Source organism: Amphiura filiformis, chromosome 8, assembly GCF_039555335.1.
Source record: "Amphiura filiformis chromosome 8, Afil_fr2py, whole genome shotgun sequence".
Classification (NCBI taxonomy): domain Eukaryota; kingdom Metazoa; phylum Echinodermata; class Ophiuroidea; order Amphilepidida; family Amphiuridae; genus Amphiura; species Amphiura filiformis.
Window position 1 is genome coordinate 2,846,890 of NC_092635.1, and position 15,591 is coordinate 2,862,480.

At 35.8% G+C, this 15,591-nt stretch overlaps 1 protein-coding gene across 1 annotated transcript; it reads left to right on the top strand.

Annotated features, from left to right (window-relative positions):
- Nucleotides 1–14,481: 14,481 nt before the first annotated feature.
- Nucleotides 14,482–15,204, top strand: LOC140158421 (uncharacterized). The gene has a single exon (XM_072181511.1). The coding sequence runs from the start codon at nt 14,482–14,484 to the stop codon at nt 15,202–15,204; it is 723 nt and encodes a 240-aa protein (XP_072037612.1).
- Nucleotides 15,205–15,591: the final 387 nt, after the last annotated feature.

The window sequence follows — 15,591 nt, forward strand, 5'->3', positions numbered from 1 at the left end:
CCATACATTATCATTATGCAATTTTTACACAACTGACAATATGCAGATGTCACTCACATGACAAAAAAGAGTTTATATGTTCCACTCAGTCCATATAATGTTCATTAATAACTGGTAACTCATCTCATATTATAAATGAGATAATAAAACGAAGTGAAGACACTGATTGTCGCTTAAAAGTCAATTTCTTTTAATTTAATATTTAAATACACTAACATACCAGCGATCCAGATGTCTCTTTTGTCCGTGACTCCTCTCAAAAATACAGCATCTTGTCAGTATGATCCATCGAACAAAAACTATAATTATAATCCAGCTTTGGAAAAATTAACCTGCCGAAGTTTAAAATCCTTCCAAATAATCCAAAGTTATTCTGAATCAGATGATGATGATGCTGCTAGCGTGTCTCCGGGACTCATCCGTACCAAGGCTCCGCTCTCGTCCTCGCCCAGGCCCATCGGCGGCACACCATACGGGATAAACGCTCGTCTCTTGGGGTACTTGCTCTTCAATTGCTTCTTGAGTTTCACCAGTATACTCCTTTGCTTTCTGACCGCGAATGTCACATCGTCGGAGATATAGATATTGAAGTCACCCGGCCTTCCCTCCATACGAAAAGGGTTGTCTTTCAGGGCTAGAGGGGCTTCTGTATATACATTTGTATTTGGTTGATCATTGTCAAATACCTTTAATTTATTTTAAATTGTTATATGTGTGGATATTAAATATGTGATTTTGAATTACACAACATTGATTGAAGATTTGATGTATTGATCACAATACTTCAACTGAAATTTATTTTGGAGTGAATTACTTCAAAAATAGGTCAGTGTATTATTTGATATTTTCCGCTATCATTTTTTAAAAATAATTGGCTTTGTGAATCAGTCAATGTCACCCATTCATATAAGTTGCAATTATTGAATTATCTGAGGAAAATCAATTTGTTTTCAATTAAGCATTTATCAGTTGTTGTAAAATACAATTAGGGTAAAAAGAGCTGATTGATTCCTTACACCTTACCTATTATATTGTTGCATGTGAGTTGGGAGTAAGTAGAAGGAATAATCACCTCTTACCCACTTTAACTTTTGATCATTTGAACAATAATAATTTGTTTAAATTGTTTGATTTTATGATTGGATCTAATCAATTAAGTCAGATTATTGAAAGAAGTTGTATGTATGTAGTTTAAAATGTTATAATGTAAATGAAATTGTGTTAATATAAAAGAACAACAGAAGATATACTTATCTAAGAACATATTAAATGAAATAATCATTTAAAGATTTAAATTACTGTTGTCTTGTGTTCATAATTCTTATTTGTGTGAACAGTACCGCTGTTTTTAATTATAATCCAACATGTTCATCCTTCGGGTGTGACACATGCCACTTGTCAACATTTGTCATGGGTCAACATTTCAGTGCCAGCCCATTACACCTGCCAATGTGTCTCGGATGAGATGTGATACTGTAGCCAGTATAAATAGTCCAGATGAACAGTTTAAATATTTATTACGAGGGGCATGGAATTTTTTTTTGTAGAGCAAGGTATACTACTTTGTCGCACAGTAATGAATTTGATATCATTTGAAAGCTTGTTCCTTCAAAACATTACTACAAAAATATTCAATTGCATTACTGTATATGGGTAGGACACCCTGCAGAGGAAGCCTACCTAATACAGCTGTGAGTTGTGGGCACAGAATTAAAACCAGAGAACCAGGACTCGACCGCCATCTTGATACAGACATGGAGCAAAATTTGGGGGTATTCGGTTTCCCTCGGAATGCGCTCGAGGCATTCGTTGTCATGCAAGCGTGACATGGATTATGGGCGCATTTGAGAGTCGCACTTGATGCGACCTGCCCACGAGTACCAAGACGCTTCAGATGAGACACAGAATTACTTTCGTTCGTCTCCGCGCACCTCGGCAAGGACCCGAATACCCCCAATTTTCTCCCCATAGCCGACGGCGCGATTGTATGTGGCGGTATAGGGAGTCCCGATTCTCCGTCTCTAATTCTGTGGTTGTGGGTTATCTCTAAGGATATGGCAAATAAAATCAACTCATTTGGCACATCATGCTACTGTATTATGCGTCAAGAGAGTAGACAAATACTACAATCTGACAGAGACATCGCCACTTGTTGAGAAAGCCAGGGCTCATCAACAGCAATTTGCAGGGCATATATTCCATTTGCCTGACGATGAGCCAGTAAAAGAGTTAGAGAATAAAAGATAGGATTTTGTCTTTTGCCTATCCAATATCGTGTCATAATGGATGGGCTGGCCAATATTTTTATCGTCGTGAATACCGGCGCAATGTAATTTTTGCGAGAAAAACTGCCTTTTTTCAGAAATTGTTTTAAATGAACAAAACCATCACGAACATCTAAGCCGCCGAATCGCGTTCTTAGTTCTCGCTCATATTACGTGAACGCATTATCGCGCGATCATTGAGGAGCAACAAGCGTGCCGCATTGCGTGGCGACGCGCGCCCTGACTAATATCACTATCAACTAGATATTATACACTGACCAGAAAACCAATCAAATTACGTGAATTCTTTACAAGACGCACCCATTGAATATGAATATGCATTCTATGTCCGGACTCATGGCAACAGGAAACCCGGATGGCAACAAACCTTGTTCTGAAAATACATCCAGGGTCTTTTGGGTGATATGGACAGCATGTGGAGTCAAGGTCAACTATCAGCAATGGCTCAAGTCAAGACCGATGTAGCTGAAGGAAACTTGTAGTCGCCTGCTCTGCAGCCGAAATATTGAATGTTTATGGGTACAATGGTATAAAAGAAATATTTGTTTTTTATAAGTTGTACATAAATTCCTTTTCTTCCACTTAATTTTATAAATGACCAGGAAATCAAAATAAATTAAATATAATAAAAACTATATTTATTTTAAAAGTGGCACCCAAACCATTAATTGGTGAGTTGAGGTCGTCACCGTATGCCATATATGGTTGCACATGTCAGCATTGCCATGGTAGCTGCGTGTGATTCTTGGTTAATCCGGGATTCTGTATTAAGTGTTTTAAAGTGGTGTCCCCTTCCCGTCCCCTTGCATTTCACTTGATCAAAAATAGGACAATACATGCACTTTTTACAATCAAATGAAGCTTGCCAAAGTGGATTGTGTGCGTTTAATATCTGTATTGCAGTAAATTGTATTGAATTGAATTCAGCATGAAGATAATGGCGGGTTTTACATGCCACGATGTTTGCGTAACTATTGATCGCTGTAAAATGCAACTTTTAAATTTGGGTATATTTCTTTAAAAACATAACTGTGTTGCTAATATCAAACGACATTAGACAACAAATGCAGTATCAAAATGTGCATAAATAAGCCATCCTTCTTTCTATGTTAAATTACTGTGAATACAATGAATAGTTCTGAAGCTATAGGAGTATTTACAATGCCTGTGTTATTTTATGTGAAGGCTTTATAATATGAAAACACACTTCTTGAAAACAAATTATGTACCTTTTCATAGTGCATTCACATGACTTTAACATAAATCAATATCCAATATTTATTACTCAGCTTTACAATAGATTCTGGGTTAATTCAGGCAGGTCAAATGGAATATGTTTTTTGAGAAAACATGGGATTCTGGGTTAATCCGGGATTCTGGGATTTAAGTGATGTATTGTCATCTTGCCCTTCACTTCAACTAAAGTAGGAAAAGTCACTTCTTGAAAACACATTGTGTAGCTTGCCATAGTGGATTAGAAAATGTGTCTTCAATACAGGGTGTCCCTGAGAGAACTGTATCGGCGGAAACTGGATTTTTGGGTATTTTAAGGCAAAAACCAAGAAAAACCATATGAATTTTGACAATTGACTGCTCCGTGTTTGAAATAAAAGAATTTTATGAAACTAACTCATTTTCAATCCATTCCACTAAGTCATATGTGATGCGATCAAGCAAAATCAGTCGGAACTCGGAAATATTGATTTTGAGATATAGCCAAACTAAGGAAATATTTCCTTTTGTTTTCTCTTGTTTTGGAAACTCTTAAATTGCTCATATTTTTGCAACTGGTTGTTCAGTTTCATTGGGGGTTTCTGCAAAATTCAGATTTGTAAATGCTTTTTACTATCCTATAAGAAACTGAAAATTTAATGTATCCGAATTCTGACTGATTTTGCTTGATCGCATCACATATATCTATCAATGACAACAGGCACCTCATGCCCTAATGATGCGCACCCGGGATGTGCAGCGATTAGAACTCCAAATACAGATCATCGATTGATATTTGAATCTGTGGAAAGGTTCGAAAATGAGGGTGTTTCATAAACTTCTTATATTTTAAGAACGGTGTAGTCAATTGTCAAAATTCAAAAAGTATATGATAGCTGATTTTTTCCACCACGCCAGTTGTTTAGTTATATATGACAATACAGTTCTTTTAGGGACACCCTGTATAAATAAATATGCAGGTTTGTGATTCTGGGTTAATAGGGCAGGTCTAATGGAATAAGTTAACCCCAGTTATTTAAGTTGAGTCACCTTAATTGCCCTTCACCTAAAGAATGATAGGACAACTATCTATCAAGTTGTATAGTTTGTCCTAGTGGACAATAGCCCAACTATAGGGCCTTTTAAACACACTATATCCAAAAAACGCTAAAAACCCACTAACTTCTCCACCCGAAAAATTTCTGGGGAATAGCAGTCACAGGGTTTAGCAGTTCTCTGGATATAGCCAGGTTTTATGATATAGCATGGTTTTGGATCACCACAATCAAAAGGTCCTACTAGTAGGGCTAGTTGACAAGGTCCTGTTAATTGAAAACACAGAATTCTAGGTTAATCTGGGATTCTGTATTAAGTGGTGTACCATATTGTCATCTTACCCTTCAACGAAACTATAATAGCAAAATGCACTTCTTATAAATAAATGAAGCTTGTCACAGTCGATTAGAATATGTGTCTTAAATATGAATAAATATCTAATACTTATTATGTAGGTTTGCAATAGAATCTGGGTTATTACTGGTAGATTGGACAGTTTAATGGAATAATTTAACCCTGAATTAAGTGATTTAAGTGGTTTGCCATATTGTAACCTGACCCTTGTTTACTTCAACTATAATAGGAAATCGCACATCTTAATTTAAATAAATAAATAAACATCCAATTCAATATTTTGCCATACAGCAGCAGAGGGTTTGTTATCTTCAGTAGATAGCAATGAGGCAGAAACTACATGGTGCATGAGGGATGGTTTGTTATATTCAGTAGATAGCAATGAGGCAGAAACTACATGGTGCATGACGGGTGGTTTGTTATCTTCAGTAGATAGCAATGAGGGAGAAACTACATGGTGCATGATGGGTGGTTTGTCTTATACCTAGGCCTATAAAAGATCAGTGTTTCAAATCACACCACTTATAAAATCAGCACTGCATACAAAGACTCCCAGCAAGCACAAAAGGTTTTTTTTTAAATGTTGTTCACACATTTTGATTTATTCAATATGTTTTAATAATATTTAAATGTCGGTAGTGAAAACATTTTAAAATGAAAACATTTTATATGAACAAAAAAATACAACAAGAACAAGAACATTTGAAAAATGTTGTCAAAATGTTATTGTACAGGGTGTCCCAAAAGAAAGAGGCCCCTCATTGAGCCCTCTTTTTCTTATATTTCTGAAAAGTTGATCAAATATATTTTAATATGTAAAGAAACCTTGAGTTGTTAGCTTTGATAAACCAAAACAATTATATCAATCGGCTCACAACTTTTGAAGATATGCTCTTTTAAAGAAATGTATCCATTTTTCACTCTGTCCACGGAGAAGGTTAGGCTACTTCAAAGATTGAAAAGGAGTACACATACCATGCATGAATATCAAACATTCCTCAATGATAACTTTATAAAATAACTTTATTTATGGAACGGGCTTTACCGTGGGTTTATGGGCAATGGATTTTGTTAATAGTGTCATTAATTTGTGGGTAAAATGGATGCCGAATGGGACTTCTTTTGCTTTACTTGCAATTACTTTATTTTTTCTTGGTTATTTATTTATGCCTTTTTGTTTTATTATGTTTCTTACTTTGTTGTTTCTTGCTTTCTTTTTTTATTTACAACAAAATTCATTTCTCTTTTTAGGATAAAAGGTAGCCCTAAAAGGCTGTTTGGTTTGTCTTTGGTTCTTCTAAAGTGAGTTTACTGTGCTGCTCTGTCCTCTACCTGGTTGCCTCCTTGGCGAATACAGGTTTCAGCCCTGGTCCTCATTGCATCAATTGCGTTGCATACCATCCTTGTGCGGAGGATACTTGCGAATGCATTCAGTAATACGTTTGGGAAGATCTTGGATTTTGCCACAAAGGAAAGAAATCAAGTGGTGTGAGGTCTGGTGATCGTGCAGGCCACTCCACCGCATGAGCCATCCCAACCACTCTGTTTGCTATCCGTGGACAGAGTGAAAACAGGTACTTTTATTCAAAAGGGCATATCTTCAAAAGTTGTGAGCCGATTGAAATAATTGTTTTGGTTTTATTAAAGCTAACGATTAAAGGTTACTTTACATACCAAAATATATTTAATCAACTTTTCAGAAATAGGAGAAAAAGAGGGCGCAATGAGGGGCCTCTTTTTGGGGGGACACCCTGTAAAATATTTGTTTACACCTCCAAGCCCACAACATAATCAATGGCATTACGAACATGGTGATTTGGAAATATGAATTCTTTTTTAAAGGGTTGCATTAATGTGTCCCAGTGTAACATTAAAGTTTTAAATTTGAGTTTGGACCTGTGGTACACAGTGTCATCGCCTCATCACCACCTCTATTCAGTATCAAAGTTACATAATGTTACTATGTCAACATTAGCCTGTGACTGACCTCTGTACGGTCAGCGAGCATACATTCGCCATTGCCATCTGCTTATAGACTGCCTCTCCGATAGTCTCCTACACAGCCAGTTTGTGTCAGTCGGTCTGACACTCGTCGATCCTGTATGTTCGTGATAGCCACATACAGTCTGGCCCGAGACTACCTCCACGAGGGTCTACGCTGCGCTATTTGAAATCTTGAATTTTGGTCACTTTTTCAGCTCAAGACGCAAGGCACTTTTTTCTTTCATTTTTTGTCATGTTATAGACAGATTGTATGACTGCCCCCCCCCTCCCGCCGCTGGCTAAGCTACTGCCAGCCGTTACTGCCAAATACAAGTACGATTATTGACAACACTCTTAATTGCCACCACCTCTATTCAGTATCAAAGTTACATAATGTTACTATGTCAACGGGATCACACGCTTGAGTAATGAACCATGGTCAAAACAATCACCACACAAAGTATATGGCACTCGAAGGCATACCAAAATAGCGTGATCCGATAACCAAGAGAATTACATAACCACTTTGATGCTGATTAAAATAAGATGCATAATGATATGCCAAACCTAACAATGAAGTTAAGTTACCGATCAACTCACATAACCCATTGCATATTCATTTCTGAATAATAGACTAACATAAACTGAAAAGATAAAAAGACCCCAGGAGTAATTAACATGTGAACACAACTATAGAAAGCAAAAAATATGGATTTTTATATCAAAGTATGCAACAGATACATTTGAATCTAAAAGAATAAATACTGAGCATCCTGAAAAACTGCCTCCCACAGATTGATTTTATCTGGATTTTCATCTCCTTTGATTGTTTTAGTACCACATATACAAGATAGATAAATTGAATAGATAAAGTTGTTTTTCTTTCCTCTCATTCATCAGTTTTTTTATATAGTATTGTCTTTATCCTCAGTCATGCATCATTATTATTAACAACATCATAGTTCTGGGAAGGCAAGGGGTTGGTTGATAAAGTTGTTTTCTTTCCTCTCATTCATCAGTATTGCTTTTATCCTCAGCCATGCATCATTATTATTTTTAACAACATCATAGTTCTGGGAAGGCAAAAGAAGGGTTGTCTCAGTAGACTGTGCGTGTAGCTATTAATTTTGTTTTTTCCTTTTTTATAATCATCAGATAAAAAAATGGGCCCCACAAATCCAATGACAAAAGGAAAAAATATATATCCGCATTTCGCATAAATTCTTAATGCTCCTTTTTTTCATTTTCTTCTGCGACAAAAGTTTTTTTTTTTGGCTAGGTCTAGGCTAGTGCTTTTCTTCGTTTTAGGTCTCCAACACTAGAGCCCATCTTGGAACTCAAGTACTTGAAGTCTGTGACATGGTTGATGGTACTACCAATGACTTCAAGTGCTGGCTGATCATTACAGTTTGCAGTCCTATAATCTGTCTAAGGTGCACTGATGACAAGACATAGATCTGCTGCTACAGTTGCAGTCCTAGTAAGATGTGACTTGGCCCGAGCTATGGAATATTCCAATAGGGCAATACCATCAGGTCATTCAGCATAATAGCAGGATACCTCCTTGACCGATGTGGGTAGGTATCAATACCAGCGTCAATTCCAGAAGTGGATTTCTTCAGAAGGTAGTCTACCAGGACAATGAACAGGAATGGTGCCAATACATCACACCAAAGAACACCAGTTGTTACTTGGAAAGGCTCGGGGATACGTCCATCTACAATGACAGCATTATTGGGAGTCCTTGTAGAGCACCTGAATGGCATTGACCACAACCTTTGGTATTCCATATTATGCTGCATCACTGAAAAGATGGCTAACCTGTTGATGCACCCAATATACATGGTCACAATGACGCAGTATTTTTATCCTATTACCATCTTTCTAAGATGATTGTTTTGATAAACCATTGATAAACCTTGTGTTACCCATCTATCATATTTAACATAACAATTTAGTAGCATGTCAAAATAGATTATCAACAACAATCCAGATAATTCTGCATAAAAAGTTCAATTATCAACAACAATCCAGATAATTCTGTATGTAACTGCCAATTTCACAAATAACATGTCATTATCCGTGCTATAAGTTTATTCCCCACATAGTAAAGGATTATGGATTTCTGAAAGGTTTAGTTAAAACAAAATGTTTTAAGTCAACATCTTGGTTAAAGCTTTGGCTTTAGTGAAAGGTTAAAGGCTTAGGCTTTCACAAATACCTTTGATCATAGAGAGATTAAGGTTTCTTCATTCATCATTCTCATATCAGCACATAACAGATCATTTCACATTAGAAACATACATATATGATGTGATCCAAGGGAAATCAGTCAAATGACACTCATCTTGATTGTGAGTTATTATTGGCAAACAATAAGCTCATATTGTTTTGTTTCTTATTGTTTTCAGCACTGTAAATTATGTATAACTTGATATGTCCAAAAGATCAAGTTTCATGAGGTTTGCATGTAGAAAACACCCACTTGAAATTGAATATTTTTGACGTAAGACTCACTTCCCTTGAGTGATATACATTCAATTCAATATTATTTCATGTAATATAAAATGGAAATACTAAAATATATATATTTTTATATGTGATCGAAAGGGCAATTTATTTCTACATGATGAATGAGGATACTGCTAAATGCAGAGCATCAGGCGCAGTGCCCTCAGCCTGATGTTTAACTTAAAATATTTACTACAAGAGAAAAAATGCAAGGTATAAAATTTACACTAAAAACCGTGCATTCAGTGCACATGGAGAAAATGGTAAAAAGATAAAATGTTATGGCCAAAATATTATCCATGTCCCATGGGCTTGCAATTTACAGAAATAAAACAAAAAATATAAAAACTTGTAGTAAATGTATAAGGGATGGCAACAGCAAAATCTGACAAAGTAAAATATGATAGGGACTTTACTGTAAAAACTTGATAGTTAGCATATGTGCTTACTATCGAGTGCTTTTAAAACATGCAAACATGAAGTGCCCCACCCACAAAATTGTACAGGGTTTTGAGCAAATCATTGATACACATGACATAGTTATATACGAACAAGTACCGGTAAACCTGTAAAGTTGTGACTCAACCCCATTAGCTCAGTTGGAAGCGCCGGACTTAGGTACAATTTCATGTTTTCAAAAGCACTCGATAGTAAGCACATATGCTAACTATCGAGTTTTTACGGTAGTACTAATAACATGAAACATATAATGTGGGAGGTCAATGAGGAATGCTTATAGGTTAATGAACCCGTATTACTTGTTGGAAGAGAGAAAAAGAAAAATGAACAAGTCCGAAAGCACTGCGAGTAGTGCGTGTAGTATGCGTAGTGCACGCCCGTGCATATATACACAATAAATGCATGGTTTGGATTTTTCTAACGCTTGCTCTGATTGGTTCTTGCTATCTAAGAGTGTATGAATTACATATAGTTAAGTTTTTGGTACAAATCTGAAATAAAATGTGATTAAATAAAATTGACTGAAAACAAACTGGTTAGTGTGAAAACAATTAGTAAATTGCACAAAAAATCATAATTTCATTAAGAATTGTGCGATTTACCAATTGTTTTCAAACTAACCAGTTTGTAAATTGCACACAAAATCATAATTTCATTAAGAATTGTGCGATTTACCAATTGTTTTCAAACTAACCAGTTTGTAAATTGCACACAAAATCATAATTTCATTAAGAATTGTGCGATTTACTAATTGTTTTCACACTAACCAGTTTGTTAATTGCACACAAAATCATTATTTCATTAAGAATTGTGCGATTTACCAATTGTTTTCAAACTAACCAGTTTGTAAATTGCACACAAAATCATAATTTCATTAAGAATTGTGCGATTTACTAATTGTTTTCAAACTAACCAGTTTGTAAATTGCACACAAAATCATTATTTCATTAAGAATTGTGCGATTTACCAATTGTTTTCAAACTAACCAGTTTGTAAATTGCACACAAAATCATAATTTCATTAAGAATTGTGCGATTTACCAATTGTTTTCAAACTAACCAGTTTGTAAATTGCACACAAAATCATAATTTCATTAAGAATTGTGCGATTTACCAATTGTTTTCAAACTAACCAGTTTGTAAATTGCACACAAAATCATTATTTCAATAAGAATTGTGCGATTTACCAATTGTTTTCACACTAACCAGTTTGTAAATTGCACACAAAATCATTATTTCAATAAGAATTGTGCGATTTACCAATTGTTTTCACAATAACCAGTTTGTAAATTGCACACAAAATCATTATTTCATTAAGAATTGTGCGATTTACCAATTGTTTTCACACTAACCAGTTTGTAAATTGCACACAAAATCATTATTTCAATAAGAATTGTGCGATTTACCAATTGTTTTCACAATAACCAGTTTGTAAATTGCACACAAAATCATCATTTCAATAAGAATTGTGCGATTTACCAATTGTTTTCAAACTAACCAGTTTTTAAATTGCACACAAAATCATTATTTCATTAAGAATTGTACGATTTACCAATTGTTTTCACACTAACCAGTTTGTAAATTGCACGCAAAATCATTATTTCAATAAGAATTGTGCGATTTACAAATTGTTTTCACACTAACCAGTTTGTAAATTGCACACAAAAATCATTATTTCATTAAGAATTGTGCGATTTACCAATTGTTTTCACAATAACCAGTTTGTAAATTGCACACAAAATCATTATTTCATTAAGAATTGTGCAGGCAAATTGTAAATAGCATGATGAATTATGTCATTATAGAAACAGCAAAAGGAAAGAATCAAACTGCCTAGGTACAGCATGGAAAATAGTATATTGTTTAAAAATTAAAATTTAGAAATCAAATTGCGCAAAATTTGCAGCACGTCTCATTGCCTGATTTTATGTCTGGAAAAACTTTTGGGGCCCTGGACAAGTACCTGGTTCAGACATTCAAATTAGAAAGTAGGTGAAAACATTAATCTCCGTATGTGGGTCGACAACTCTAGACAGACAATATATGTTGAAATAACATTAAAGGAAGAACATACGAATCCACCTGATACCTGATGGACTTAACACGGTTGGGAACTAAGCTCTTAATGTATTTCAGTTTAAAGTATCACTTGTATAATACCTCTTGTATATCTTTGAACAAGTTCATTAGGAATGTAGATTTCAACTGTAAATTTTGTTCATTTTGAACAATTCCTAAGAAAAAACGAAGTTTTTGACTCACATTTTAGTGACGTTTCACCACTACACTAGTGGCTTCATCAGACTGGCAACTCATCACATCGTCTATTGTAGATGAACATATAGTAGCTTGTGAGAAAGCTTGTTGTAGGCTTACCAAACCGGAAGCGGCACAATTACGTGCTGAGATTGTTGGCACTTTTAAAATCGGCAAAATTGCCCCCCTCAAACATCAGTAAAGAAGAGCATCGCAATTAAACAACTCCAAAAGAGGAGTCTATCATGGTTTTGTCATGGACAAAACAGAATATCAGGAAAAATGGATACCCTCCTTAGCGACCCAAAGACATATGAAAAAATAGACAGGGAACCAACGGCAAAACACACAAGAGAGATAGTTTCCATCTTGCAGATACTTGAAAAGAGGATAAAATCAAGAAGACAGACAAGCAATTCCTGTATCCCACCTCTGAAAATGTTCCAAGAATTTATGGCAGTCCCAAAATTCACAAAGATGGAACCCCGTTGCGACCCATCGTAGATTTTACTGGCTCTATCAGTTATAATGTGGCCAAGTCCCTAGCACAACCTTTGGTATTCCATATTATGCTGCATCACTGAAAAGATGGCTAACCTGTTGATGCACCCAATATACATGGTCACAATGACGCAGTATTTTTATCCTATTACCATCTTTCTAAGATGATTGTTTTTGATAAACCATTGATAAACCTTGTGTTACCCATCTATCATATTTAACATAACAATTTAGTAGCATGTCAAAATAGATTATCAACAACAATCCAGATAATTCTGCATAAAAAGTTCAATTATCAACAACAATCCAGATAATTCTGTATGTAACTGCCAATTTCACAAATAACATGTCATTATCCGTGCTATAAGTTTATTCCCCACATAGTAAAGGATTATGGATTTCTGAAAGGTTTAGTTAAAACAAAATGTTTTAAGTCAACATCTTGGTTAAAGCTTTGGCTTTAGTGAAAGGTTAAAGGCTTAGGCTTTCACAAATACCTTTGATCATAGAGAGATTAAGGTTTCTTCATTCATCATTCTCATATCAGCACATAACAGATCATTTCACATTAGAAACATACATATATGATGTGATCCAAGGAAATCAGTCAAATGACACTCATCTTGATTGTGAGTTATTATTGGCAAACAATAAGCTCATATTGTTTTGTTTCTTATTGTTTTCAGCACTGTAAATTATGTATAACTTGATATGTCCAAAAGATCAAGTTTCATGAGGTTTGCATGTAGAAAACACCCACTTGAAATTGAATATTTTTGACGTAAGACTCACTTCCCTTGAGTGATATACATTCAATTCAATATTATTTCATGTAATATAAAATGGAAATACTAAAATATATATATTTTTATATGTGATCGAAAGGGCAATTTATTTCTACATGATGAATGAGGATACTGCTAAATGCAGAGCATCAGGCGCAGTGCCCTCAGCCTGATGTTTAACTTAAAATATTTACTACAAGAGAAAAAATGCAAGGTATAAAATTTACACTAAAAACCGTGCATTCAGTGCACATGGAGAAAATGGTAAAAAGATAAAATGTTATGGCCAAAATATTATCCATGTCCCATGGGCTTGCAATTTACAGAAATAAAACAAAAAAATATAAAAACTTGTAGTAAATGTATAAGGGATGGCAACAGCAAAATCTGACAAAGTAAAATATGATAGGGACTTTACTGTAAAAAATTGCGCAAAATTTGCAGCACGTCTCATTGCCTGATTTTATGTCTGGAAAAACTTTTGGGGCCCTGGACAAGTACCTGGTTCAGACATTCAAATTAGAAAGTAGGTGAAAACATTAATCTCCGTATGTGGGTCGACAACTCTAGACAGACAATATATGTTGAAATAACATTAAAGGAAGAACATACGAATCCACCTGATACCTGATGGACTTAACACGGTTGGGAACTAAGCTCTTAATGTATTTCAGTTTAAAGTATCACTTGTATAATACCTCTTGTATATCTTTGAACAAGTTCATTAGGAATGTAGATTTCAACTGTAAATTTTGTTCATTTTGAACAATTCCTAAGAAAAAACGAAGTTTTTGACTCACATTTAGTGACGTTTCACCACTACACTAGTGGCTTCATCAGACTGGCAACTCATCACATCGTCTATTGTAGATGAACATATAGTAGCTTGTGAGAAAGCTTGTTGTAGGCTTACCAAACCGGAAGCGGCACAATTACGTGCTGAGATTGTTGGCACTTTTAAAATCGGCAAAATTGCCCCCCCCCTCAAACATCAGTAAAGAAGAGCATCGCAATTAAACAACTCCAAAAAGAGGAGTCTATCATGGTTTTGTCATGGACAAAACAGAATATCAGGAAAAAATGGATACCCTCCTTAGCGACCCTAAGACTTATGAAAAATTAGACAGGGATCCAACGGCAAAACATAAAAGAGAGTTAGTTTCCATCTTGCAGATACTTGAAAAAGAGGATAAAATCAAGAAGACAGACAAGCAATTCCTGTATCCCACCTCTGAAAATGTTCCAAGAATTTATGGCAGTCCCAAAATTCACAAAGATGGAACCCCGTTGCGACCCATCGTAGATTTTACTGGCTCTATCAGTTATAATGTGGCCAAGTCCCTAGCCGATATTCTGAGCCCCATTGTTGGTCAATCCGAACATCATGTTCTGAACTCCAAAAGTCTTGCGGAAGACTTGAAAGACATTGTCCTCACAGAAGATCAGATACTTAATTCGCATGATGTGGTGGTGCTTTTTACTAGTACCCCCATCGATCTCACTCTCCATGTGCTCCGTGAAAGACTGAGTGAGGATATAGACCTCAAAAACAGAACCCTCCTCACAATTAATGACATCATCGAACTTACAAAATTTTGTCTTGCTACTGTCGCCTACTTTAGCTACTCTGATGATATCTACCGCCAACGGTTTGGCATGGCTATGGGAAGTCCCCTCGCGTGTAATATATTCATGGAGTGGCTGGAGCAGAAAGCCATTTCCACGGCCCCTGTAGCCTGTCGCCCGCGTCTCTGGAAAAGATACGTAGATGACGTGTTGGAAATAGTACGTAAGGAGAGGTAGACAACCTTACAGATCACCTTAATTCCATTGACCCCACCAACAGCGTCAAGTTCACATACGAGCAAGAACAAGAAGGTTCGATCCCTTTCCTCGACACCCTAATCACCAGAAAACCGGATGGATCAGTAAAACTATGCATCTACCGTAAGAAAACGCACACTGATCAATATCTTCAGTTCTCCTCCCACCACCCCTTACATCAAAAGCTGGGAGTCGTTAGAACGCTGTTAGACAGGAGTGACGCGTTGGTAACAGAGGAAGCGGACAAACAAACTGAGGAGAACAAAATTCGCGATGCATTGACCACTTGCGGCTATCCAGATTGGTCTATTAAAAAAGTCCAAAAAGACAGATCCACTCCTAAGACAAAACCTACGACAAAGCGAA